Genomic DNA, 26926 nt, shown 5'->3' with positions numbered 1-26926 from the left:
TGACAGGACAAGTCAAAGACTGTAGAGTAGTTGAGAGAAGTTAAATAGAGCAGGGGACGGTCAGTGTATGTGTGGAAGCAGATTTTGTACTTGCAGATGAGTAAAATTTGTATTTTGTTTATTCAGCCATGATCATTGTTTATTAAATAGAAAGGGATACATTTATTGATTGAATTGTTTTAAAGATCAACCAATGTTTCTAGCAATCCGTCAGAAAATCATTGCTGCCAGATCCAGGACATTTTTCCCTTAATGCCCTTCTCCCTCACATTGCTTACACAATCTAAAAGTCAACTCTTAATTCCACTTGTAATTCTGCCAAGCCCATGTTCCCCGTTACACTGATAAAAAGAAAAATGTCATTACACGTCATCAAACATCATCCACATCTTAAAACTGTTCACTAGTGCTATTAATAATACTTCAATATTTCCCTCGCCTATACTGCAAAATATTAACTCTTGCTTCTAACATAATTTTTCTTACATGAGTCATTATTTAAACTCAGTTTTAAAATTAGACAGAGGTTAATTGATTAGGTAAAGAAATTTATACAGAAAGTGGACTTCACCTTAAGGTTTATATTAAAAAAAGTGAGGGGATTTTTTCAGTATTGGTGAGGAATTATTTGAATGGCCAACGTTGAAATATGGCAGCATTTGAAGAGCTGATTCTCCAACTGAGCTTCTCTCAATTAATACCATCAAAAAGATGTTTGGTCTTTCAGGAGAAATTCATCCTCATTTCACACAGAATAAAATTGGTGCCCCTTTATTCTGAAATTGTGCCCCCTCGTCCTAGATTTTTCCATGAGGGGTAACAGCCTTCCAGCATTTACTTTGTCAAGTGCCTTAGGAATTCTATGTGTTTCAATAAGATCACCTCTCATTCTTCTAAACTCCAATGAATCGAATCCCAACCTGTTTAGACCTTGCTCATAACACAATCACTCCATACCAGGAATTACTCTGACAAACCTGCTATGAACTGCCTCCAAACTGGGACCAAAACTGCTCACAGTACTCCAGATGTGGTCTCACCAACACCTTGTACAGTTGCAGTAAGACTTCCTTACTCTTATATTCCAACCCTTGAAATAAGGGCCAACATTCCTTTAGCCTTTCTGATTACCTGCTGCACCTGTGCGCTAGCTTTCTGTGTCACCACACTTCAAAATAATTCACTGTTTTTGCAATGCTTGGTGACATTTATGAGAAATGTGACAAAGGTGCAATATAAAGCATCTGACAAGAATCCCATGTAAAAGTGACAGAAAAATTGCTCAGTATTAGAACTGTAATGAATAATTGCTTGGTGATATCCTTAAGTAAGGCTAGAAGTATGAAAGCAGTAAACCCAGACAATAAAATATAGGGCTGAACACCATCATAGGAACAATTCATGATGAATATCCCAGGTTTGAAAACATGTACTCATTGAGATTGAACTATGACCAAAGTTTCATCACATAGAAGTACAACTTAAAGAATACCCAACTGAGTCAGAGATAGTAAGGACTGCCGATGCCGGAGTCCGAGATAACACAGTGTGGAGCTGGAGAAACAGAGCAGGCCAGGCAGCATCAGAGGAGCAGGAAAGCTGATGTTTCGGGTCAGGACCCTTTTTCTGTTGTGTTCCTCCAGCTCCACTCTATGTTAACCCAACTGAGTCAAACTGCTCTAGAACAGTTTCCTCCAATCCTAATTGTAGGATGGAACAGACCAAACCCGCTTCATAGTTACCTGTTCTTTGATCTCTTGCAGTCTGCGACTCTGTTCCTGAATGTCCTGCAACAGTTGGAGTGCTTTGTCATCCTCCTGAGATACCTCCACACGTGCCTGTTCAAGACTGCGCTTCAGGCTCTGCAAAGAGTCAGAATCACAACATCAGACAGGCAATCAGGAAACCGAAGAATATTGTGAAATAGCAATAATCAGGCATGGTGACATAGTTCTTGGAATTCCAACCCTTGAAGTAAATAAAATCTCATTGTGTCCTTTTCCTGAAACCATACGTCTTGTTCCAGATTTCCCAGCCAAAAGAAGCAATCTGTCAGTATCTGCTGGTTAGCTCAGTTGGCTGGACGGATGGTTTGCGTTACAGAGTGATGTCAATGTGACGTCAGCATTCTCACATCAGCTGAGGTTACAATGAAGGAGGTACTATTCTAAAGAACAGTCTCTCGACTCAAAACATTAATTCTACTTTCTCACCACAGATGCTGCCACACTGAGTTTCTTCAGAAATTTGTTTCTGTTCCGTGAAAGACTCTCCTTCTCAACTTCTCCCCTTGCCTGATGCATGGTGACCCTCAAGTTAAATGCCCAACTAACTCTCTCTAATGAGGGAGCAACCCTATCGTCTTCTGGGACTATGGCAACTTTAACTATCATGCCCTTCAAACCTTGAAACATGTTGCATGTGTAAATGTTGCAGTGAGATCACCTCCAATTCATTCAAACTAGGAAGAATGTGGACCAAATTTACTCAGCCTCTCATCACTGGACAACCTTTATATCCTAGGCACCAATCTGATGAAGCTCTACTGTGCTGCCTTCAATGCAAGTACTTCCTTCGTTAACTGTAGAGGTCAAAGCAGCATGCAATATTTTGGTGTCACCAAAGTCCTGTGGATTTGCAACAAGTAGTAAGACATCTTTACCATTGTACTCCAAATCCTTTGACTGTAATATGGGCCACCAAGCTTTCCTACTTGTTTACTGTACCTACATACTAACCTTTTTGAGATTCCTTTACAAATTCACCCAAGTCCCTCTGAACATCAATGTTTATACGTTTCATGCCTTTTAAAAATTCTGCTTTTCTACTCTTACACACCAATGTGAATAGCCTCACAGTTACACTCCATCTGCCATTTTGATGCACACTCAATTAACCTATCCATATCTATTTGCAGCCACTGTGTCCTCCTCACAGCTTGCATTTCCACCTCGTCACAGCAAACGTAGATGCATTACTCAGTCTTTTTGTCTAAGTCATTAATACAGACATTAAACAGCTGACAGCCCTTATGGCACTCCATTTATCACAACTTATCAATTTGACAATACCTGATTTATGTCTATTCTCTGCTTCCTGACCATTAACCAATCTTTAATCCATGCTAACATGTCATTCCATGGGCACTTACCTTGTGCCTTAACCTAATGGAAATCAAAATCTACAATATCTACTGATTCCTCAGTGTCCAGCTTACTATCTCAAAAAATGCTAACAAATTTGTCAAACAGGATTACCTGTTCATAAAATGATGTTAATTTGGCCTAATCTTATTATTTTTTTTAAATTATAATAGATTCTAGCAATTTCCCGATGACTGTTGTCAGGTTGAATTGCCTGTTCTCAGTTTTCCCTCTCCTTGCTTTCTTGTATAATGATATTATATTTGCAAACTTCCAATTCTGGGACCATTTAGAAAGTTACTTTTTGGAAAATCACAGCTAGCGCATTCATGACGTATACAGATGTCCGTTTGAGAACCATAGCAGGCAGGTCAAGAGGCCCAGAGGACTTGTCAAATTTTAGACTCCTAAGTTCCTCTAACGCTTATTCTGTATATCAAATTGATATCAAATTTCCTCACTTTTACCAAATCCCTAGGTTATGCTGTTTTTGGCATGTGACTTGTATCAGTACTCAAAGTAAAAACCACAAAATATTTATTTAAACACACTGTCATTTCCTTGCTCCTCATTTATCCTGTCTCTGCCATTAAGAAACCAATATTTAGCTACTCTCACCTTTTTAGATACTGTAAAATCTCTAAAAATTTATTTTCTAAATTATTTTATTCATTCTATATTTTCCCTTACTGACTTTATTTTGTGGCCCTCGTTGCTTTCTAAAATGGTCCAAATCCTTAATCATCTGACTATTTTGATCAAAAGCCTATTCTTTTAATCTCCTTTGTAAGCCACAGACTGATCTTTTTGGTTGAGTTTTTATTTCACTATAGCAGACATTTCTGCTGGACATTGAATTGTTTCTTTAAATGCTTCCCCCAATTTATTTACCACCAAACTTTCACCAGCTCTCTCCTCAAGCCTATGCAATTGGCTCCACGATTCTTATTTGTATTTGGAGTATGTGGTTTTGAATTTAATCTGCAGTTTAATTGTAATGTAATCACTATTTCCGAGCAAATCCTTTAAGACATTACATATCAATCCTGCCTCATTGCACAATATGAGGTCTAAAATAACTTTATCCTGTGTTGATTGCATAAAATATCACTCCAAAAAACTGTCACAAGAGTATTCTACAAACTGATTTTCAGAACACAGTCTATATAAAAAATTAAGTCCCCTACAACTATTAATCTGCCCTGGTTAAAAGCTTCAAAAAAAATAAAAATTATTGCCTAATACTCTGTCCAACCATATAGCAGTTAAGGAACTTATAACCTGTTCCCACCAGTGTTTTTGACCCTTGCTATTCCTTATCTCCACCCATATTTCCAGATGTTTCGAGATAAGATCCTTTATCACTCTTGTACTTATCATCTTTTGTAATCCTTGGTATTACTTCTCCTTTTCCAAGCCTATCTTTTTAAATGTGGTATACTCTGGAATATTTATTTCCCAGTCTTGGTCACCTTGCAATCTTGTGTCTTTAATGGTGATGAGAGCTAAACCAGTTATCTTCAATTACGTCACAACTTCATCTACCTTATTGTAGACACTACACACATTCCGATAAAGTGACTTCATTTTGACTTCACTTACCGCTGCCATGAGTATCAGGTTACTCGCTTTTAAAAGCGTGCATCCAATTTTGGCTTTTAAAACACCTCTTTCGATTTCAGGCCACAATTTTAAAAAGCACAAAAATGAAAACAAACAGCTGTTATACTACTCTGACTGTACTTTCCGATACATCTACTCTTACACTTATACATTCTGTTCCTCCTGTCACACTCTGGTTACTATTAACATTATCACTTCCCAGAACTATTGTCTTGTCTTTTCCCTCTAACCTACCAAATCTCCTTTCACACAACCTTTCCCCACACAACCAATATTTAATGTCTCCTTTCTAGCCCTAATTATTACAACTACTATTTAAGTCATCAAACCAAACACCCAAGCAAGGTAGTAGGTCCTGTAATAGGTGCGAACTAATCAGTCAATTAAAAGTATCCTGGAATAAGGTGGACATGCTAACCTTATGTGTTCCCCAGACTTGCCTGAGCTTAGTTCTCTTCTTGACCTACAGTTGAAGACTTACCCTTTCAGAGTTCTTTAGATCAGATCTGACAAGTGAATACACTAATAACAGCAACCATTCATTAAATTGAAATGGGCACTCAGGACTGAAATGCTAACCTAGTAGACACTGCAATAAAAGTCCACTGTCCTTAAAGCTTAATAGGTAATAATATTGACAGAAGTTGTTTTGGAAAGCGGAGTCTAAATTTGCGCTAAATTCACTGTATGCTATGCAATAAAACTTTTCAGACAAGAAGTGCCCCAGTTCAATTCCTAACTTCGTGCTGAGTCTGGTAATCCCAGAGAGGGTTTGATATAATCAAAATATTCATTCGGTTGGAAAAAAAAATTGTGCTTCCGTTTTATATAAACGTTAAACAGACTATGGGAAAACTGTGCCCATGACAAAGATCAAGCTCTACTACAGTGACTCTTCATATTTGAATAGACTATTGTTAATCACTGTCAAAGTTCATATAGGAGAATCACTGGGGTGAGGTACCAGAGCATTGACGATGCCATGAAACCTTAGCCATTATACATAACATTATAAATAACGTTCAGGAAATAAGGGAGAATAAAAGAAGGACAAAGTCAACATTTTGTCATAAAGCAACAAACATTTGCATTGTGGAAATAAAGTCCACTAGATTAATGTAATTATATCGATACAAAGCATATGGGGTAAACAAGTTAAAGAGAAACATTTCAGTCCATGGCAAGACAAACTGAGCCAACCAACACTGGTTCAGTTTGTACCAAAATTCAATATTTTTCCTGATGATGTTTAAAAATTTACATCAGTCCTACACATACTTTCTATTTTTGTTTATGAATAAAATAGATTACACTTAGATATACAGCATTTTTAACATAGCAAAATTATCAAGATGTTTAATGAGAGCATTGTTGGATAAAATTTGCTACCAAGAAACACAAGAAGATGTTAGAAAGGTATCCAAAGTTTGGCCAGACAGATAAATTTTAAAGGAGCACATTAACCAAGAATAGAAAGAAAGACTTCCAAAGTTAGGGTTGAGGGACCTGATGCCATGATAATGGTCATTGCACCCAGGAAAATTAGAGGTGTTTAAAATCTAGAACAAGCTGAAGTAATCTGAATATCGTCCTTAGACACAGTTCAATAAACAGTAGCTTCTGCTTACACTACACTCTGTTATATACGTGGCTAAGTCTTGTTCCAGGATTGACTTCTGGGTTTCAGATGCTTTAAGTTCCACATGCTTTTGCTCAAGTGCTGTTTCCAGCTCAGAAAGTTTACGTTGCAAATGGGTAACTTCTTGATCCATCTGAAAAATAAGAATCAAATAAATACATCACTAACACACTAAATAAAAAAAATCCAAAAGAATTGCAGCTGCTGGAAATCAAAAACAAAAACAGAAATTGCTGAAAAATCTCAGCAGATCTGGCAGCAGCTGTGGAGAGAAATCAGAGTTAATGTTTTGTTAACTCTAATCTGGCATCAGCTGGCAGATCTGCTGAGATTTTTCAGCAATTTCTGTTTTGGTCACTAACACACCAAGCCAGTTGCCCAATATATCCCAAACTTGTGAGTGATGGTGGTTATTGCAAGAAACCACATTTTTTTTTGGTCTGGAAGCTGAAATGAAATGAAGTGAAAACCCAGGGAGTCTTGCAATTTAAAAATGAAATGTGCACATTGTTAAGCTGTGTGCTATGTTGCTACTTTGTGGAAACAGTGAGAGGAAAAAGTTGTGACTGAATGGCAAGGAATCATTCAAGTTAAAGAAATACTCTCTCATAACAGCCATCTGATTGGTTGAACTGCAGAGTATTAAAAGCTGTAAGGGTCAAAAGCAGAAGTGTGGAAAATCCATCCAATTCCTGCAGACAGAAAGCATCCTTCACTCCTTTGCTGTGAGGAAAAGCAAAAAAAACACCAGAAAACCTTAAAAGAAATAATTCATATTAAAAAAACACGTTCACCTGATCAACCAGCAAATTGAAGAAGAACCTTACTCTATAGACAATAGTGATCATCACTGCAAAAATCAAAGGATTGAGGGAAAACTAACTTTCAACCTTGTGGTCCGGACTTATGATCTTCAGAATTTTCTTTAACTGGTCTACATTTCTTTCCACCATAGAATGCAGGTTAAACAGTTTGTCTTTTATCTATCTTAATCGTGATTGTGTGTGCGTGTATATTTGAGGTCTTGAAGGAGTACAGTTTAAGTTTCATAAGTTAGTAAACCTTTCTTTTCAGTACTCTTGTTAAAGTCAAGTCTATTACAATAAATTGCGTTTTTTTTCTGCTACTGAAGAAACCTGGTGTGAATTGTTTTTGTCTGGAGTAGCATTTGAGCAAATTGGTCATTTTGGTGATTTCATTGGGATTTTATACATTTAAACATATTGTAGAATAATGAGGAATGATTGTAGACACACTCTTCCCAGTTAAGTTTTGGCAAGACTGCATTTCAAGTTCTACTTTTGACTATCTTTACTTTGAAAGAAGTTATAAGTGCCTTTGAAGGAGGCCACTGGTCTACATCTATCTTAGCTTATCATTCTACTAAAACATCTACAGACTTTCCTTCATTATAATATGTGAATTCTCTGATATATCATTCCTAGGTTTTTTGCATCTGTGACCCTATTCATGTCATGTAAAGAAATCCCGGCTTCAGGCCATTCGCTATTTGATCCTGCGCTCTCCTGTACTAAGATCATAGCTTATTTAACTTGAAATGATTTTTAAACTTGCCTATTACAAACTCTCCTTTCATATACCCCTTATAAAGCCCCCTCTCCGCAAAAGCCTCAATATGAAGGTTTCATCCCATTATGCAATATTTTAATTGCAAAAATCACCACATTGACTCTTCTCTCTACCTTCCTAATTCACACATTTCCTTCATCAACTCTTGATCAAAACTGCACAAAACACTCCAAGTATTATAGTTGTGACTAAAGCAATGTGCAGTTTCCATGCAACAGCTCCAATTGTTAGGAGAGAAAGTCACAGGATATAACCATATTGTGCTGCTGGCACTGGTTGGTAGAAATCATTAGCAGCAGTTCAGAGACAGACCATATGGCAGTGAACTGAGAACAGCTGGTGTGATTCCACTGATTAAGTAGCAGGAACATAACCATGGAATCAGTTATTTTAGTGGTAGTTGGCAGGAAGGCAATATAGTACCAAAGAAACGGATTTCATCTAACTAAAAGTAACAAGATAACCAAGTCAGCAAGGCAGCACGGATTAGAGAAAGTTCTTCACCTTTGTTTAAAAGAGTTCACCAATGAAAGCTTATACTTCCAGAAACTTGTCCATGAATCCCCACTGTTGAGGCCATTGGTATTTTTCTTTTATTTTTCTCATTTTTAGCCTCGAGCCATGAATTTTGAACAGCAGTTTGTTTTCAAAAGAAAAAAGTGGAGAACAAAAGGTTGATGTTTGCTGTTGGGAATTGGCCTGGAAAGATAATGCAGGTTAATTCCTGCTTTAAAAAACACTGTAGTCAAATGGCACCAAGATGATGTTATCCTCAGTGACTGGCAGGCGATTGAATGGTGAATTGGTCAATCAAGGGAGAACTGATGCTGGCCAGTCAACCACAAAGAATGCTGAAAAAGAGAGAAAACAAAAAGTGAACAGGTGCCAATTAGGGTTTTGGGCAGGAGGCACTTTTGCTTTAGAAGCTACCAGTCTGAGAAGTGGTATTTTGGTTTTGTTCTCCCTAGTTATTCTGTTTGTTGAAAGTTCTGACAAAAGAACCCCAGTCGATAATAAATTAAGTAAAGAAGTTTCCAGAGCTCTATGGAAACAGTTTGTATTGACCAGCAAGCAAACTACACAATTCTACATGCCTGGAACACAATCCATCAAACGCTTTCATGAAAGGCTGGTATTCTTCATTGAAACAGTTATCGAACTAGCAATTTTAAAAAATTTATCCCTTAACAGTGTCTGTTTGTCGATGTGAGTATGGAGGTTTATATTCAAAGAAGATTGGACTTAGATTGTAGATATTAACTAGATTGCCTTATTAGTTATCAATGTTCTGCTTAAGTTACATTTTGATCAAGAAATTGTTAATTTTGTTTATGTTATAAACTTGGAGTGCAAGATCTGTCATTTGTAAAGTCTGGTATGGAACAATTGAGCAATTTTGAGGGTCACTAAATGTTTTGAGATCACTGTATCATTAACCAGTAACATTTGGCTGGCTTGCTATGCCTGTGCTGTAACATCTCAAACAACAAATGAAATATGTTTAGTCGCTAGTCTATTTAAAAAAAAAACACGTTTATCATGAGGAAAATAATTTAAGTCAGAAAATCGATTAGTGAAATAAAAGGTTAAAACTTGGCTCTTCAGCAATCCTACTTTTAATAACCAGTAAAATCAGATAAGCTGCACAGAAACATTACACAGATGATATGAATTTACAGATACAAGATAGCTGAAAGTGCTAATTGTCCTGAGTTTCCAATGTAACCACAGCATAATTCACACCAATTGATTCGTGTCATTTTCATGCCAATGCATCACTGCACGCAAAATTTCCTTCTGAAGCCAATTCATTTGCATTACTCTGCGCTCAAGGTAAAAAAAACCTCTCAGGTTTCTTGGGTAGTCATTGACTGCTCGTGCAAGTCAGGGACTAACTGTACATTTTAGATATAAACTTTTGTTTTTAAGAAACTGACCCTTCAGCACCCATCCAAATACTTCAAGTTCCGCTTCAATTCACTATTCATTTAAGTCATAGAAATAATACAGTCCTGGAGGAGGTATTTGACCTACCATGGACATACTAGATCTTTGAAACAGCTATTCAATTAGTTCCAGTTTGCTTCTGTTTTGTCGCAGCCCCTGAAAACACTTCCATTTCAGAGATTTATCAATTTCCCTTTTGAATATTAATATTGAAATTCCTTCCATGCCCTTTCAGGCAGTGCACTCAAGTTCAAAACAACTACGTGTAAATGTTTCTTTCCCGCACCACCTCATATTGCTTCAAATTGACTTACTTGCATCCTTTTCTTAAAACTTATTAAAATAGAACAGTACAGCACAGTATAGTACAGGCCCTTCGGCCCACGATGTTGTGCCGACCTATTATCCTACTCTAAAATCAAACTAACCTGCATACTCTTCTTTTTACTATCATCCATGTGCATATCCAAGAGTCGTTTAAATGTCTCTAATGTATCTGACTCCACTACCACTGCTGGCAGTGCATTCCACACACCCACCACTCTCTGTGTGAAGAACCTACCCCTGACATCTCCCCTATACTTTCCTCCAATCACCTTAAAATTATGCCCCCTCATGATAGCCATTTCCACCCTGGCTATCCACTCTATTCATGCATCTCATCATCTTGTAAACCTCTATCAAGTCCCCTCTCATCCTTCTTCGCTCCAATGAGAAAAGCCCTAGCTCCCTCAACCTTTCCTCATAAGACCTGCCCTCTAGTCCAGGCAGCATTTTGGTAAATCTCCTCTGCACCCTCTCTAAAGTTTCTACATCCTTCCCATAATGAGGTGACGGAACTGAACAAAATATTCCAAGTGTGGTCTAACCAGGATTTTATAGAGGTGCAGCATAACCTCACGGCTTTTAACTCAATGCCCCTGGCAATGAAAGCCAACACACCATATGCCTTCTTAACAATCCTATCAAATTGGGCGGCAACTTTGAGGGATCTATGGACATGGACGCCAAGATCCCTCTGTTCATCCACACTGCCAAGAATCCTGCCATTAACCCTTTATTCTGCATTCAAATTCAACCTTCCAAAATTAATCACTTCACACTTTTCCGGGTTGAATTCCATCTGCCACTTCTTTGCAACCAACAACAGTCCTCCACACTCTCCACAACTCCACCAACATTTGTGTCATCAGCAAACTTACTAACCCACCCTTCCACTTCCTCATCCAAGTCATTTATAAAGATCACAAAGTGCAGACCAGAATAGATCCCTGCAGAACACCACTGGTCACCGAGTTCCAAGCTAAATGCTTACCATCTACTGCCACCCTCTGTCTTCTACTGGGCAGCCAATTCTGTATCCAGACAGTCAAATTTCCCTGAATCCCATGCCTCTTTACTTTATGAATGAGCCTACCATGGGGAACCTTATCAAACGCCTTGCTAAAATCCATATACACCATATCCACTGCTCTACCTTCAATGTGCTTTGTTACATCCTCAAAGAATTCAATAAGGCTTGTGAGGCATGACCTGCCCCTCACCAAGCCACGCCGACTATATCTAATCAAAATATGCTTTTCCAAATAATCATAAATACTATCTCTCAGAATCCTCTCCAATAATTTGCTTACCACAGAAAAAAGACTGACTGGTCTGTAATTCCCAGGATTATCCTTGTTTCCTTTCCTGAACAAGGGAATAACATTTGCCATCCTCCAATCATCTGGTACTACTCCAGCGAACAGTGAGGATGCAAAGATCATCGCCAAAGGTGCAGCAATCTCTTCCCTCGCTTCCCGTAGTAACCTTGGGTATAACCCGTCTGGCCCAGGGGACTTATTTATCCTCATATTTTTCAAAATTTCTAGTACATCCTCCTTCCTAACATCAACCTGTTCCACACTGTCCTCGCAAACGACAAGGTCCCTCTCACTGGTGAATACTGAAACAAAGTATTCATTAAGGACCCCGCTTACCTCCTCCAACTCCAGGCACAAGTTCCTTCCACTATCCCTGATCTGCCCTACCCTCACTCTGGCCATCCTCTTGTTCCTCACATAAGTATAGAAAGCCTTGGGGTTTTCCTTGATCCTACCCGCCAAGGCTTTTTCATGCCCCCTTCTAGCTCTCCCAAGTCCATTCTTCAGTTCCTTTCTGGCTACCTTGTAACCCTCTACAGCCCTGTCCGATCCTTGTTTCCTCAACCTTAAGTAAGCTTCCTTCTTCCTCTTGACTAGATGTTCCATATGTCTTGTCATCAAAGGTTCCTTCACCTTACCATCCCTTCCTTGCCTCAGTGGGACAAATCTATCCAGCACTCACAGCAAGTGCTCCCTCAACAACCTCCACATTTCTGACGTTTCTGAGAACATCTGTTCCCAATTTATGCTCCAGTTCCTACCTAATAGCATTGTAATTCCCCTCCCCCAATTAAATACTTTTCCATACCGTCTGCTCCTATCCCTCTCCATGACTATAGTGAAGGTCAGGGAGTTGTGATCACTATCACTGAAATGGTCTCCCACCTGGCCTGGTTCATTGCCAAGCACCAAATCCAATATGGCCTCCCAAACACGTTGTTTCAAAGTGGCAGCTGGTCTTATCAAACATTCATAATTTTGAGTGTTTCTACTAAATTTCACCTTGGCCTTCTCTGTTCTGAAGACATTTATACAATTCGTCTGTTCTCTACACATAACTGAAGTCTTTCACCCTGGTACGAACTTAATCAACCCTCTCTGTTCCCTCTTAAGGCCTTAATACACTTCCTAAATGTGGTGAACAGGATTGGCCACAATACACCAGCTGAGGCCTAACTATGCAGTGTAACTTCCTTGTCTTTGCACACAATATCTCTAATTACAAAGCCAAGAATCTCAAGACATTTTAGCAGCCTCTCGACTTGCCCCACCACCTTCAAAGAATTGGGAACACATGGCTACAAACCTTGTATCCCCTTTAGAAGTATACCATTTAGTTTATGCAGCCTTTCCTCACTCTTCCTTTAAAGAGTGAATCACTTAACGTGTGTGTCAAATTTTACCTGCCTATTGCACTAACATACCTACAGCCTCTTATGGTCAGTTATTCCTTACTATTAACTACATTTCAGAATTTTGAGTCACCTATAAAGTTTTAGATTAGGCCTTGTACTTTCAAGCATAGGTCATTAAATACAGGATTTCAAAAAGAGGAGTGATCACAACACAAACTCTTGAAAAGATCTTGTGGCTTATTTGGTTGCATTCCTATCTCTGAGCCAGATGACTCCTGATTCAAGTTCCAATAGAAAACTTAATAAGTAAGGAACACACAATCACGACCTGCTGAATCAGGTTTCTAAATCAGCCTGTAAATCATTCTCCTACTCCAGGCCAAAGGCTGTGATACCAAATCCATGCCAAAAATTAGCACAGAAAGGAGCCAAAATAATTTTTATTATTTATAAAATAACCTCCCTGGAAACACAAATTTACTTTACACAATTTAATGTATCAAATTCAGAAACAAAAAAGTCTTAAATACTAATTTATATAATTCCACTCAGTTTTTTTTATTCACTAATGGGATCTGAGTGCTGCTGACGAGAACTGCTTTTATCACTCATTCCTCATTACTCTGGAATCACAGTATAGAAAAGAATACTACTTCACAGAGAATGCAATAAAAAGGTGCAAATAGTCATAATTATCAGTTGCTGCTGTGACACATTTAGTTCGGAAGACAAAACCTGCTCTTACAAGCATCGGATAGATCAACCTTTTCACCAAACAGTATTCATTGGCAGTATCATTGCACACATCATCTTCTGTGCCATAAATGTGAAGTGATTCTCCTGCATCTCTTGAATAATTCAACAGCCCTTGACATCAAGGCTGCATTTGACTCAAGTATGGCATCAAGCATCCTGGCACAACTGGAATCAATGGGAATTGGGGGAAAGCTCTCTGCTGGTTAGAGTCATACCTGGCACGAAAGGAAAATGGTTACAGTTGTTGGAGGTCAGTCATCTCAGCTCCAGTACAGTTCTACACAAACTTCTTGGGTAGACTCTTGAACCTAACCATCTCCAGCTATTGCATCAATTATCTTCCTTCTATCATAAGGTGGGGATGTTTGCCAATGATTGCACAATGTTCAGCACCATTCATGACTCTGCAGATGTTGAAACAGTCCATTTTCAAATGCAGCCAGACCTAGACAATATCCAGGCTTGGGCTGAAAAGTAGCAAGTAACGTTCATGCCACACAAATTACAGATGATAGCTATCTCCAAAAACAAAGTATCTGACCATCATCCCTTGACATTTGCCTTGATCAATAGTGTTACCCACCACTACCAACATCCTAGGCATTAGCATGGACCAGAAACTGAACTGGACCAGCCATATCAATACTGTGATTACAAGAGCAGATCAGAAGCTAGCAAATCTGCAGCAAGTAACTCCACTCTTGACTTCCCAAAGCCCGTCCATCATCTACAAGGCACAAGTCAGAAGTGTGATGGAATACTCCCCACTTGCCTGATGGAGCTCCAGCCACAGTCAAGAAGCTTCACACCATTCAATATAAAGCAGCTGCTTGATTGGCACCACACTACAAACATCCACTCCCGCTCATTAGCCGAGGTGTGTACTTTTGACAAGATGCACTGCAGAAATTCACACAAGATCCCCTGACAGCACTTTCTAACACAAGACCACTTCCATCTCGAAGGACAAGGACAGCAGATACGTGGGAAAATCGCCACCTTCAAGTTTCCCCACAAGCCACTCACCATCCTGACTTGAAAACTCATCTCTGTTCCTTCAGTGCCACTAAGTCAAAACCCTAACGGCACTGTGGGTGTACCAACATCAAATGGACTGCAAGAAAGTAGTTCACCTTCAAGGGCAACTAGGTTAGGCAACAAATGCTGGCCGAGCCATGACACTCACATGCTATGAATAAATAAAACATATCTTAAAAATTTACAAGTCCAGATGATATAGGGCTTGGATAGAAACCCACTATTTCCAGGATTCTCCTAGATGGCAGAGGTTGTGCAGTTGCAAGGTGCTGTCAAAGAAACCTTGGTGAGTTGTTGTAGTGTATCTGGTAGATGCTGCACATTGATACTACAGAGTTAGTTATAGAAGGAGTGAAGTTAACACGGTGAGCAGGAGATGAATCATTACACTGGATGATGTCGAGTTGAATTTTGTTGGAGAACATTTCATACATCCAACTTGTACCAAATTAAAGCAGACTGGCCTTGGGGAATCAAGTAATGAGTTACTCACCACAGAATTTCCAGCCTTTATATGGCCAACTTGGTAAGTTTATGGTTCAATGGCAAGCCTGTCCCAAGTGTCAATACTGAGGTATTCAGTGATGGCAACACCATTTGTTGTGGTCGGAGGGCATGAAGAAAAATCCCAAAGAAAACTATTCTCTCCCATATTTTCAGATGTTAATGCCATTTCTTACTGGAGTCAAAATGGCTGCCAATGATCACGTTTCCAGAAACATCTGAACCCCTTGCAGTGTATAGACATTCCAGCTAAAGGTGATATGCAGGAGCTGGAGATGAACCATCGACTTCCAGCCAGCTCTGGGCAAAGGAAATCAAAATCCATTCTGTTAAAATAAGCACTAATGTTATAATAGCTATTTAGTCACCTCACAATGGAAACTCTAACAAGAGAGGTAAGGCGATGCCTGTTTAGACCTAAAATTATCCCATTATGATGGGTCCTGCCTTCAGAAATGCCTGTCTTTGTCACATGACTGAAATCGGAGATTGATTAATTGCTTAAGTATATAATTTTAGGATTCTAAGTCAGTTGCTGGTTAGCTTCCAGAGGGAGAGCAGAGTGCCAGGCTAAGATGGCAGCCTGCCTCAGATCCTCCACTTGTCTCCAAATTGCTAGCTGGAAAGAAGCCTAAAATTTACCTGCAAGGAGGAAAACAACTGAGCCCAGCTCACCAAACTATTATTGGACCTCCATGATGTTGTAACTGATAGGAACTGTATTCTTTTAGAAAACAGAATGACTATCACGAATGTCCAAAGGGTAGTGCGGATATGGACTGTGATGCTCACAGGAAGTTTCTGCAGGTATGCCGCTCATGTCACCACCAGCCTTTGTGTGATATCAGCACAGTGCAAGTGTGTCCAGAAACGGTGGGCATGCCTACCTTCTCAGGTACCACCGTCCAGCCCTCCTTAGCCAACATGAGCTCACTTCACAGCCTTCTCCAGCCACCACCACGCCACCCAACCCCAGGCCTTCCCAACTCGGGAGGTGCCATGCCGGGGGCTGCTGCTGCTGTGCCTTCCCCATCAAATACTTAACGTTGTCCCTCACCCTAGTACAGAATCACAGTGTTTCAGGTCCCCGAGTCCCAAATTCCATTCTTCACACAGTCAACAGTGGCATTTCCTTCCATGATGTCACTTTGTGATTTAGTGCAAGATCCCTCTTGCGCCACCTGAAAGTGATGTTTGCACCAGATACCGCCTTGTTTTTATTACCTCTGCTTTTACCAAAAACGTGTAATCTATCTCCTCTCTTCTCTTATCTTCCTGAATTTCCCAAGTGTGTTTCAATTTTTTTAATTTAATATTTCAATGTTTGGCTACTAAACCCAATCGTTGATTGCATCTTAAAAATTTTGGCTGTGTGTTGATTACAATAATTGGAATCCAGAAGCCAGGGTTTGGGGACACACCTTCAATCTACCTCATTAAGAGAGAGGACCAAAAGGAAAAGGAGTAAATCAGATAAGACTTTGTCGTCATGAGCTTAAAGAGGATGAAAGCAATGAGACAGAATACAGGAAAGAGATATAGAGATAGAGTGCTTGATGGCATGGTGTAAAGATAATCTCTCCCTCAATGTCAGTAAAATTAAAGAGGTGGTCATTGACTTCAGGAAGCGAGGTGGAGGGCATGCCCCTATTTACATCAATGGAGTGAGCTAGAGAAGGTCGAGAGCGTCAAGTTCTTAGAAGTGACGATAACCAACAATCTGTCCTGGTCCACCCATGTTGATACATCAGTCATGAAAGCACAACAATGCCTTCCTCAGGAGGTTAAGGAAATCCAGAATGTCCATAAGGACCCTTACCAATTTTTAGAGTTGCACCATAGAAAGCATTCTATCCAGATGCATCATGGCTTGGTATGGCAACTGCTCTGCTCAGGACAGTAAGAAACTACACAGAGTTGTGAACACAGCCCAGTCCATCACACAAGGCAACTTTCCATCCACTGTCTCCACCTATACTTCCTGCTGTCTTGGGAAGGCAGCCAATACAATCAAAGATGTTTCCCACCCTGGTTATAATCTCTTCCATCGGGTAGATGGTACAAAAGCTTAAACCCACAGCCAAACGGATTCAAGAACAGCTTCTTCCCCACTGTCATTAGTCTTCTGACTGGACCTCTGAAACTTCAAATTTAATGTTGACCTCACCCTTTGTGCACCATCTCTGTAGCCATAACTTTGTGTTTCTCACTCTGTTCTATTACCCTTATGCATATTATTTGGTATGATCTGCCTGTACTGCACGCAAAACAAAAAACTTTTCATTGTGCTTAGGTACACATGACAATAATAAATCAAATCAAAATTCAATCCTGTCCTTAACAGGCAGACAGACAGTCACCGCCTTATGCTCCACTATCAGTTAAAACCTGAAAGTTGCCACGTTATGCTGCATGAAGGCACAAAGCACCCATACTTTGATCACCTTCATTGGACATGATTGAAACAACCATAAATGTAAGCATCTCACAAGCTATTTGGAATATAGAAATACGAATGCAAGAAAATACGATTGAATTCACACATTTTGCATAAATTTTTACATCTCGCATCGTCAAATGAGCTCTTCAGTTCTGAGGACGGGTGACCGGACCCGAAATGTTAACTGATTTTTCTTCACAGATGCTGCCAGACCTACTGAGCTCTTCCAACAACTTCTGTGTTCCTGATTTACTGCATCCACAGTTCTTTCGGAGCTCATCAACAAATCCGGGCATAAGGCAACACATACCTGTTCAAATGTGATCCAAGAAACTTCTCTCTGCTTCTACAAAACAATGCTCACAAAATATACATAACTGTGACATCACGTTCAAAAGATCTGAGCAATGTCCAATACTGTGGTAAAGAATATGGCAAATTTCAAATAGATAGCTACAAGAAAGGAAGGTAAAAATGAAGAGGCAATGATATTCATCTGGGAAATTGATCAGCTGGGAAAATCTGGGACCCTTTTCTCTGCAACCTGCAGACAAACAAGTGAAGGAAAATGTGATTTGTTGCACATGTACCTTATGACATGTATCCTGTGTTTCCTGCAGTTCTTTGTTCTTTAACAGCAGTTTTTTTTCCAGAGAGTTAGTCTTGGCTGGTGAGTCCATCATCGATGTCACTGACCTGGAAACAAGAATAGGCTTACTTTCAGAGTTAGTTTTGATGGTGGGTGCATCAACCATCAATAAAACTGGCAGATTCTGTTTCATTGGTGATATATAACTCACTTAAGTTTGAGGTTGGGGAGGCAGCGGCATAGTAGTAATGTCACTGGACCAATAATCCAGAGACCCAATGTAGGAACAAATTACTGCAGATGCTGGAATCTGTACTGAAAACAACAAATGCTGGTGATCACAACGAGTTAGACAACATCCGTGGAGAGACAGCAAGCTAATATTTCCAATCTAGATAACTCTTCATCAGAGCTGAAGTGTGGAGGGGACAGCATTTATGCTTTAGCTGGGAGGCAGAGGTAGTGGGTGTAGGGTGTTGATGGAGAAAAGATGTTGATAGTTCAGATTAAATGATCAGAATGTGAGAATGGCGGAACAATGGTGTATCTCCTGCCAGACCTGAAAGGACAGTAGCTGAGATGGGGTGGGGGGGAAGGAGGACATAATGACAAGCTAAAAGAAAAAAGGAAGAAATCGTTCACAATTTCTTGGTGTTGAACTCAATATTAAGTCCAGAAAGCTGTAAAATGCCTTGTCTGAAGATGAGATGTTGTTCCTCCAGATTACAGCGTGATTCACTGGAATACTGCAACATGCCAAGGACAGACATGTAGGATGCTGTGTTAAAATGACTGGCTACTGGAAGGTTGGGGTTATGCTGCGCACAGGCAAGAGATATTCTGCAAAGTGGTCACCCAGTCTGTGCTTGGTTTCTCAAATACATAGTAGGCCACATTAGGTGCAGCAAATGCAATACACAAGATCGCAGGAGGTACAGGTGAAATTCTGCTTCATCTGGAAAGACTGTTTAGGCCCTTGGATGGTGAGCAGGGAGGTGGTGAAGGGGCAGGTATTGCACCTTCTGCAGTTACATGGCGAGGTGCCGTGGAGAGGAGGGGTGGTCTTGAAAGTCATGGAATAGACTAGGGTGCCCCAGAGGGAACAATCCCTACGAAATGCAGACAGGGGGAGTGAGGGGAAAGATGTGTTTGGTGGTGGCATTCTGCTGGAGTCGTCTGAAATGGTGGAGAATGATCCTTTGAATGTGGAGGCTGGTGGGAAGAAAAAAGTGAGCACAAGGGGAACCCAATCACACTGTTGAGAGTGACGGGAAGGGGCAAGGGCAGAAGCACGGGTGATAGGTCGGATGCAGTTGAGGGCCCTGTCAACCACAGTGTGTGGAAAACCACAGTCATGGGAGAAGCAAGCCATGTCAGCAGCACTGTTTTGGAAGGTGGCATTGCCAATGTCATATCTGTTTGAGCGAAGGGACTGGGAGAACGGAATGGAGTCCTTGCAGGATGTGGGGTGTCACAAGCTGTAGTGAAGTTAGTGATTGGAGACAGTGGCTTTGTAGTGGATGGCAGTGGACAGTTTATACCCCAAAACAAAGACAGAGAGGTCAAGGAAAGGAAGGGAAGTGTCAGAAATGGACAATGTGAAAGTTACAGGGGGTGAAAAGTGGAGCCAAAATGAATGAAGTTTAAGGTCCTGGCGGGAGCATGAAGTGGCACTGAAGCAGTCGTCGACATACTGAGAAAGAGAGTTGTGGGAGGGGGCCAGTGTAAGACTGGAACAAGGATTGTTCCACACACCCCATAAAGAGGGGCAGATGAGTCATGGCCACTCGTCTGACTTGGCAGAAGTGAGATGAATTAAAGGAGAAGTTGTTCAGTGAGAGAACAAGTTCAGCCAGGCGGAGGAGAGTGGTGGTGGATGGGGATTGCTCAGGCCTCTGGTCAAGGAAGAAGGCGGGAGCATGTTCTCCCACACGATCACGTCCTTCTAATAGTTTAGCAACCAGAACTACACACAATATTCCATCTGTGGCCTAACCAATGATATACAAGGTTGTAACAAGATTTCCTTGTTCCTATATTCTCTGCCCCGGCTAATGAAGGTAAGTGTTCCATATGCCTTCTTCACCATCCTGTCTACCTGTGCTGACACGTTCAGGGATCTATGGTCTGGTAAACCAAGGTCGTTTTGTTCGTCAATACTCATGAGGGCCCTCTCATTCATTATGTCCATCACTTATTAGACCTCCCAAAATGCATCTCCTTGCACTTGTCAGGTTTAAACTCTATATGCCTTTGCTCTGCCCAATTTACCAGCTGATCAGCATCAGACTGTAGCCTGACACCATCCTCCTCAGTATCAACAATAACACCAATTTTCATGTCATCTGCAAATTTACTAATTATACCTTCTGCATTCACATCCAATGTAATGGTTTGTTATTTACATAACAAACAGCAAGGGTCCCAGCACTGAACCCTGTGGCACACCACTGGCCACAGGCTTCCAATTACAAAAACCAGCAATAGGTAGAATTGGAGACTGAGTAACAGAGTCTTTTGAGTTAAGGAAATGCTGCCAGATACAGCCATCTGACTGCAGTTCAATAAGTGTATTAAAAGTTGTAGGTGTCAGGGCATAAAAGAGAAAACATCGAGATCCTGCAAACTGAAAGTATCCATCTCTCTCTCTCTCAGGGAAAAAGACAGAAAACTCAGAAAGCCTTAAAGAAAATCTAACAAGAAAATTCTTAGGTCTACCAATCTATTATTGAAGTCAAGAACGGTCATTACTTTGCAGACAATGTTTCATCCATCTCAAAATTGAAAAAGAACAGTATGAGCCAATTTAAGCCACACTTTAAAACTATACTTGAAATCTTCAGAATTTGTTTATTCTGTATATATTCTTTTTCCACTCATTGCGTCCAGCTGTTTATTTTTGATCTGTCTGTGCATGTATATTTGGGGTTTTTAAAGAGTTATAGCAAGAGTTGCACATTATGAGATTAAAAATCCTTTCTTTCTTTTGCCTTCTGTCGTTACAGTAAGTAGACAGTTACTTTCTGTTATTAATGCAACCTGGTCTGAATTATTCATGTCTTGATAGCAGTCAGTCAGGCACATTTGTCATCCTCTTCCCAGTTACGTCATAACAAAGGAAAAACTAACATTTAGGCCAGACCAGGTAAGGACAGCAGGTTTCCTTCCCTAAAAGAATATTAGTGTGCCAGATAAGTTTTTGCACCCATTGCCATTATTAGAGTCCAGCATTTACTTCCAGATTTATTAGTTGCATTTAAATGTCACTAGTGAAATGGAAGAATCATAGAAAGCGCACAGGGTCTACAGGACCTGTGCAGGAATGTGTATAGATCAAAAGGCAGCAGAACATATCAATAGAATACTTAGAATAGTATGATTATTTAGGCTTCATAAATATAGGTACTGAGAAGGAGGGAAAGTTATGTTAAGCCTTTAAAAAACTCTGGATACAACATAACTAGAGTTTTGCATCCAGTCCCGGTAATCACACACTTTAAGAAGGGTGTAAGAGTCCTAAGACGACGCTGAGGAGATTTACTAGAATACTTCAGAGGTTAGATTTTTCAGCTACAAGGTTAGGTTGGAGAAGCTGGGCTTATTCTCCTTAGAAAAAGGATATTGAGGAGAGCTTTGGTACAGGTGCACAATAGATAATGTTACACAATATTACATACATAAAATTACATAGAGGTTCATGAAACCAGCTCTGCAACACCACCGAAGGGCAAGAGGATAAAGCCAGTAATACCCACATCCCATGAACAATTAAAATAAAAAGGATATGTAGCATCAACAGACCATTCAGCCCAATCAGTCCATGCCAGTCTTTATGCTGCACTTGAGTATTCTCCCATCTTTCCTCATTTTCATATACCATTACAAAAGTTTCTTTCTTGCTTCCTCAAATGTGTTTTTAACTTTCCCTGAAAACCATCAATGCTATTCACTTCAACCAACTGCTGCAACAGTCACTTCCAAATTCTCACTGCTGATTAGGTAAAGAGATTTCTCCTCAATTCACTATTGGGTCTCGTGGCAACCTTCATACACTTATGGCCTTTGCTACATTTGCCTTTCAATAGGTGACATTCTCTCTGCATCCACTCTATTAAAAATGTTCTACAAGATTAAATATCTCTATTAGGTCACCCTTCAGACTTTTTTTTCAAAGAACGAACAGCTAAATTTTGTCAATTCTTTCAAGGTATGTAAGCCACACATTTCTTGTATTATGCTTGTAGATCTCCTTTGCTCATTTCTAGCATCACTATATTATTTTATTTAAGCATAGTGCCTACGTTCTGGCCACCAGAATATTTGGTCCAACCAAGGTTCAAAACAGTTTTAGTGTAACTTTCCTACTTTTTAATTTTAACCTTCTAGCAATATAAAGTAGCATCTGATTTTTTGTTTTTTAAATGGCCTTGTTAAACTGTAGCACAACTTATAGTGACTGATGTATTTGCACTTTCATATTATTCAGCTCCTCTACCTCAGTTAAACTTCCACATTTCTGGCAGCCGTATTCTTCATACCAAAATGTACAACCTCACTTGTGTGTTTTCAACTTCATTTGCCATTACTTGCCAATTTTGCAAGTTCATTTGGTCTTCCTGCAACTTGCTGTAGTCCTTTCCAGTATTGGCTTTCCATCACCCCGAATTTAGAAAGACTTTGGAATCAAAAGCTCCAAATCGCCTATGCAAATTGTGAAATGCAGTGGTCTCTGTACTGCCACTTCCCACCTTCTGCCACTCTGAATAGCTACCTTTAACTCCCACTCTCTGCTTTGTCTTGAAGTGAGCTAGCAATCCACTCTGCCACTTGTCCCTGACTCTATATTCTCCAACCTTATTCATTACCCTGTTATTAATTATTTTACCATGGCGCTTTTGAAAATCCAGATACAAAGATCTATTGCATTAGTATTGTCTACACGCTCCGGCACCTCCTCAAAAATTCACTAAGATCATCATAGCACAATTTCTCCTTGACAAATCCAGACTATTCATTATGATACATCTTACTTCTACAGGTTTTCTATTCTCTCCTTGAATAAGGAATCCATTATTTTTCTTTTCAGGGATGAACAGGTCAGCTTAACAGGTTCTATCCTCTTTTAGTGAATATAGCAAATATCTTGGCGATTTTCCAGCCCTCCAGCACTTGACCTTTTTCTAGTAAATTATTAAGTATGTATAAAAATGCCTCTGCTCTCTTTTTTCTGGATTCTTTCAAAACATGAAGTTGAAATCCATCTGAAGCAGGAGTTTTATTGTCTTAAGTTTCTTTTGTCTATTCAATACATGGCCTTTTTTAAAATGTTTGAACATGCCAATTGTTACCCACCTCATCATAACACTCAATGTCACCCAAGTTTGATATATCACCCTGGTTATTCTGCCATCTCCCTATTATTACCTGTGGCACTATCCTGAGTATCACTTAATAGCCCCATTCCTATCACAGTATTCCTTTGTTTTAACTGTGTGTGCGCGCGAATGTAAAATGTTTCAGTATTTTGTTTTGTGCTGGATAAATTAATTTCATAGCTCCATTTAGCCTTCCCTTTTTTGAAAAAAATTCTCTCCTAATCTTTTTGAATTGTTTCTCATCATGCACTAGTTTGTCTAAATTCTGAAACCAGGCATCTTTTCCCAACCACAGATTGGTTTCTGGAGTGCAACTTGAACACTTGCCCCTAGAAAGGAACCAGAGTTTCTCAGACTTCAGTAAGGCAAGGATTGAGTCTGGCACCTTGGACCACTCGACCACCCTGACAAGGGTGAAGATTTACAACAGTAAAGCAGTTAATTCACACACTACAACAACCAAACAGCAAGACCCAAAAGATGGAAACTAAACACCAGGCACTAGCATCAGCCTCTACTCAAAATAATAATTGATTGCACTTAAGAAATTTAATCCAAGCTAAGCTAACAAGCAAGAATTCTCTACAAGTTAACTGCTACTTGGGCTCCCTGGAAATTTAAATGAAACAACGTCTTTTCACAAAGAGGTCTTTATAACCGATTAGTGTTTACAAGATAGCTGCTCCGAAGCAAATATTGCACAGGCATTTTAAGCACTCTGCCAGACTCTGTTACATTCCTTTCCAGATCTACAAGCATTACACTGAGGGTGGAAGTGTTAACTAGGAGATTGTACTTACTCTGAGCAGGAGAGTGCAGCCAATGTCTTGTTAAAGGATAATCCAACAAATGGCAAATCCTCTCCTGTAAAACCTGACTTATTCAGCGGCCGTGCCTTGATCGCCGGGCGCGAGATTTTCTCCGGCTCATCGAAATTGGACACATCATCATCAGTTTCCAGTTTGGGTACAAAAGGGGGTGGAACTGCAAGGGAAACAAAATATGCTGGATTTCAGCAAAAGTAGAGGCAACAGCCAGCGTGCAGACTTACCAATAAAATCAAGCAGTGAGTCACTACTGGAGCTGTGTATTCAATAGGTTGTCACAGCTCATTACATCAGTTTGAGGTAAAAGTGGATCTTACTCACAGATAACCAACAGTTATACACTCAAGCTGATCTCTAATACCACTCTGCAGATGCATCCCAAAGCTTCATTATGTTGCATATTCATTGTAGTTACATGAAGACACTGCCATACATAGGAGGATATTTATAATGGTGGTACAGGCTCCACCTATCCTTATGCTACAACACAAATCATTGCTTATTTAATGCCAAAACATTTCTGGCTACAGAAGTTCATAACAGAATGCAATGCTGCAATAATAATTACTTTTTCTAATAATCAAGAGCTACATAGCTACATTGTAGATTTGCTACGCTTTTATTATAGCTGATAACCAACTAAATAATAAACAAAAGATAGGTTTCAAAAACAATTACTTACAGAGCATTCTGGAACAGTGAAATCATCAATATCTTCTACAATAATCCACAATCCACAAAAACCTTCCCTGGAAATGACTAATCTGATAATACTGCAGACAAATGGCAGTGGAAGACTGCTGCTGCCTACAGAAACTTTCTTTCAGCATGGCAAAAACAATTATTTCCAATAATGAATATGTTAATAGCTTAACTCAGTCAGCATTGCAGTACTTGTGCCAATCTGCTTCTTCTGAGAGACTGCATGTTTAACCATGGCAGTTCTGAGCTGGTCAGTCAGAAGGTGCATATTACTAATACCTTCCAAACAACGATAGTACAGTTTAACTGAAGGGAGCCTTCCAAAAGGGATAGGTACAATCCCTTTGTTAGGATCATAAACATCTGCAGGCAATACAGCAGCCAGGCACATTGTCAATCTAAAAGCATCCAATGCGCTGATTTTATTTTACAATTCAGCTGGACTGTGCCATCTGACAGGGAAGTAGCATAAATGACAACAGGCTTGACAGGTCATCTTTCAGGCAATCTAAAAAGCAGCTGGAATCTGTCTGAACGTTCCCAAATAGATACCAAACCATTCTATCAGCAACATGCATTCTATCTCCCTGAATCACCAAAATTCCGAAGGTTCATCACAGATGACACTTTACTGATCAAGAGGCTTAATGGAATGCATTCAAAATTATTAGCCTCACATTAGTCCATACAACAAACACAAGATATTATATTCCAGGTGGGAACAGTACCTTTTGATAGCTATAAAATATTGCGAGTCTGAATCAGGGGAAAACCATGTCACATAGAAATTTTATGAAGAACGGATTATAAATGATATTTATGATGGTTCTCATGGAAGGCAAACTTCCGTGATATTTTTAAATATACTTTTCTGTTTCTTGAATTTATTTTCACTTTACACAGTCATTCGTCTTGAGTGACTGGATTGGTAAAATTATTCTATCTTCTTGCCTCTTATCCATTAGGAAACTCCCGTGATTATAACATGGTAACAAGTGCCAAATCACTGTAGAATTTGGAGTCAGACAGGTAATTTCCGATGTTTCCCTTTTCCATGGATTAGTTGCCATGAAACAAAATCAAATAACAATGCATGTTGAATGGGAGTTGACGATACATTGGCAGATTGATCTTCAGTTCGGCTTCTTCCTACAATAGGCAAAAGAGGAGGGGGGCTCCTACCAGCAATCATGCATAAATGTGTGATTTTGTTCTCAATTCCATCCTCACTGGTATTGCTAAATAAAATCCAAAAGGACTGCGGATGCTGTAAATTAGGAACAAAAACAGAAGTAGCTGGAAAAGCTCAGCAGGTCTGGCAGCATCTGTGAAGTAAAAAAATCAGTTAAATCTTGGAAGGGTCACCGGACGCGAAACGTTAACTCTGATCTTTTCCTTTACAGATGCTGCCAGGCCTACTGAGCTTTTCCAGCTACTTCTGTTTTTGTTCTCACTGGTATTGCATTTGGGAAATACTGCTGTCATACAAATGCGTAACCATTGGGAGCTGTGGCAAAATTTACTGTCCAACTGCTACTAAATTTACAGTTTCTCTTTCTTCCCCTTGAAGTTTGTTTTTCTTTTAACTTCTCTCCCCTCCTTCACCATGCATCACTTCCCAACTGAAGATAAGCCAACCAAACATCCAGATATGTTATTGCAACACTGCAAGCAACCACTAGAGGGCAAGCAAGAGCAGCACAACCCAATTGTCTAGAGCTAGTAGGAACTGCAGATGCTGGAGAATCTGAGATA

The 26926-nt window shown here is 39.8% G+C and overlaps 2 protein-coding genes across 3 annotated transcripts in view; one reads left to right on the top strand and one right to left on the bottom strand.

The window, feature by feature from the left end:
* bicdl1 (BICD family like cargo adaptor 1) overlaps positions 1–26926 on the top strand; it is a 298028-nt gene that overhangs the window by 114749 nt on the left and 156353 nt on the right. The window lies entirely within an intron of this gene.
* The window catches only part of cita (citron rho-interacting serine/threonine kinase a), a 147775-nt gene that overhangs the window by 70096 nt on the left and 50753 nt on the right, over positions 1–26926 (bottom strand). Inside the window, exons 10-13 of the mRNA XM_048611329.1 lie at positions 24443–24626; positions 18269–18374; positions 6395–6538; positions 1743–1862 (exon numbers count right to left, since the gene is read on the bottom strand). Of these exons, the coding sequence (XP_048467286.1) occupies positions 1743–1862; positions 6395–6538; positions 18269–18374; positions 24443–24626 (554 nt within the window). The remainder of the gene's footprint in view (positions 1–1742; positions 1863–6394; positions 6539–18268; positions 18375–24442; positions 24627–26926) is intronic.

The sequence above is a fragment of the Rhincodon typus genome, chromosome 24, assembly GCF_021869965.1.
Source record: "Rhincodon typus isolate 14 chromosome 24, sRhiTyp1.1, whole genome shotgun sequence".
NCBI lineage: Eukaryota > Metazoa > Chordata > Chondrichthyes > Orectolobiformes > Rhincodontidae > Rhincodon > Rhincodon typus.
The sequence above is the reverse complement of the archived record's forward strand: the minus strand, read 5'-3'. Positions and strand labels throughout refer to the sequence as shown.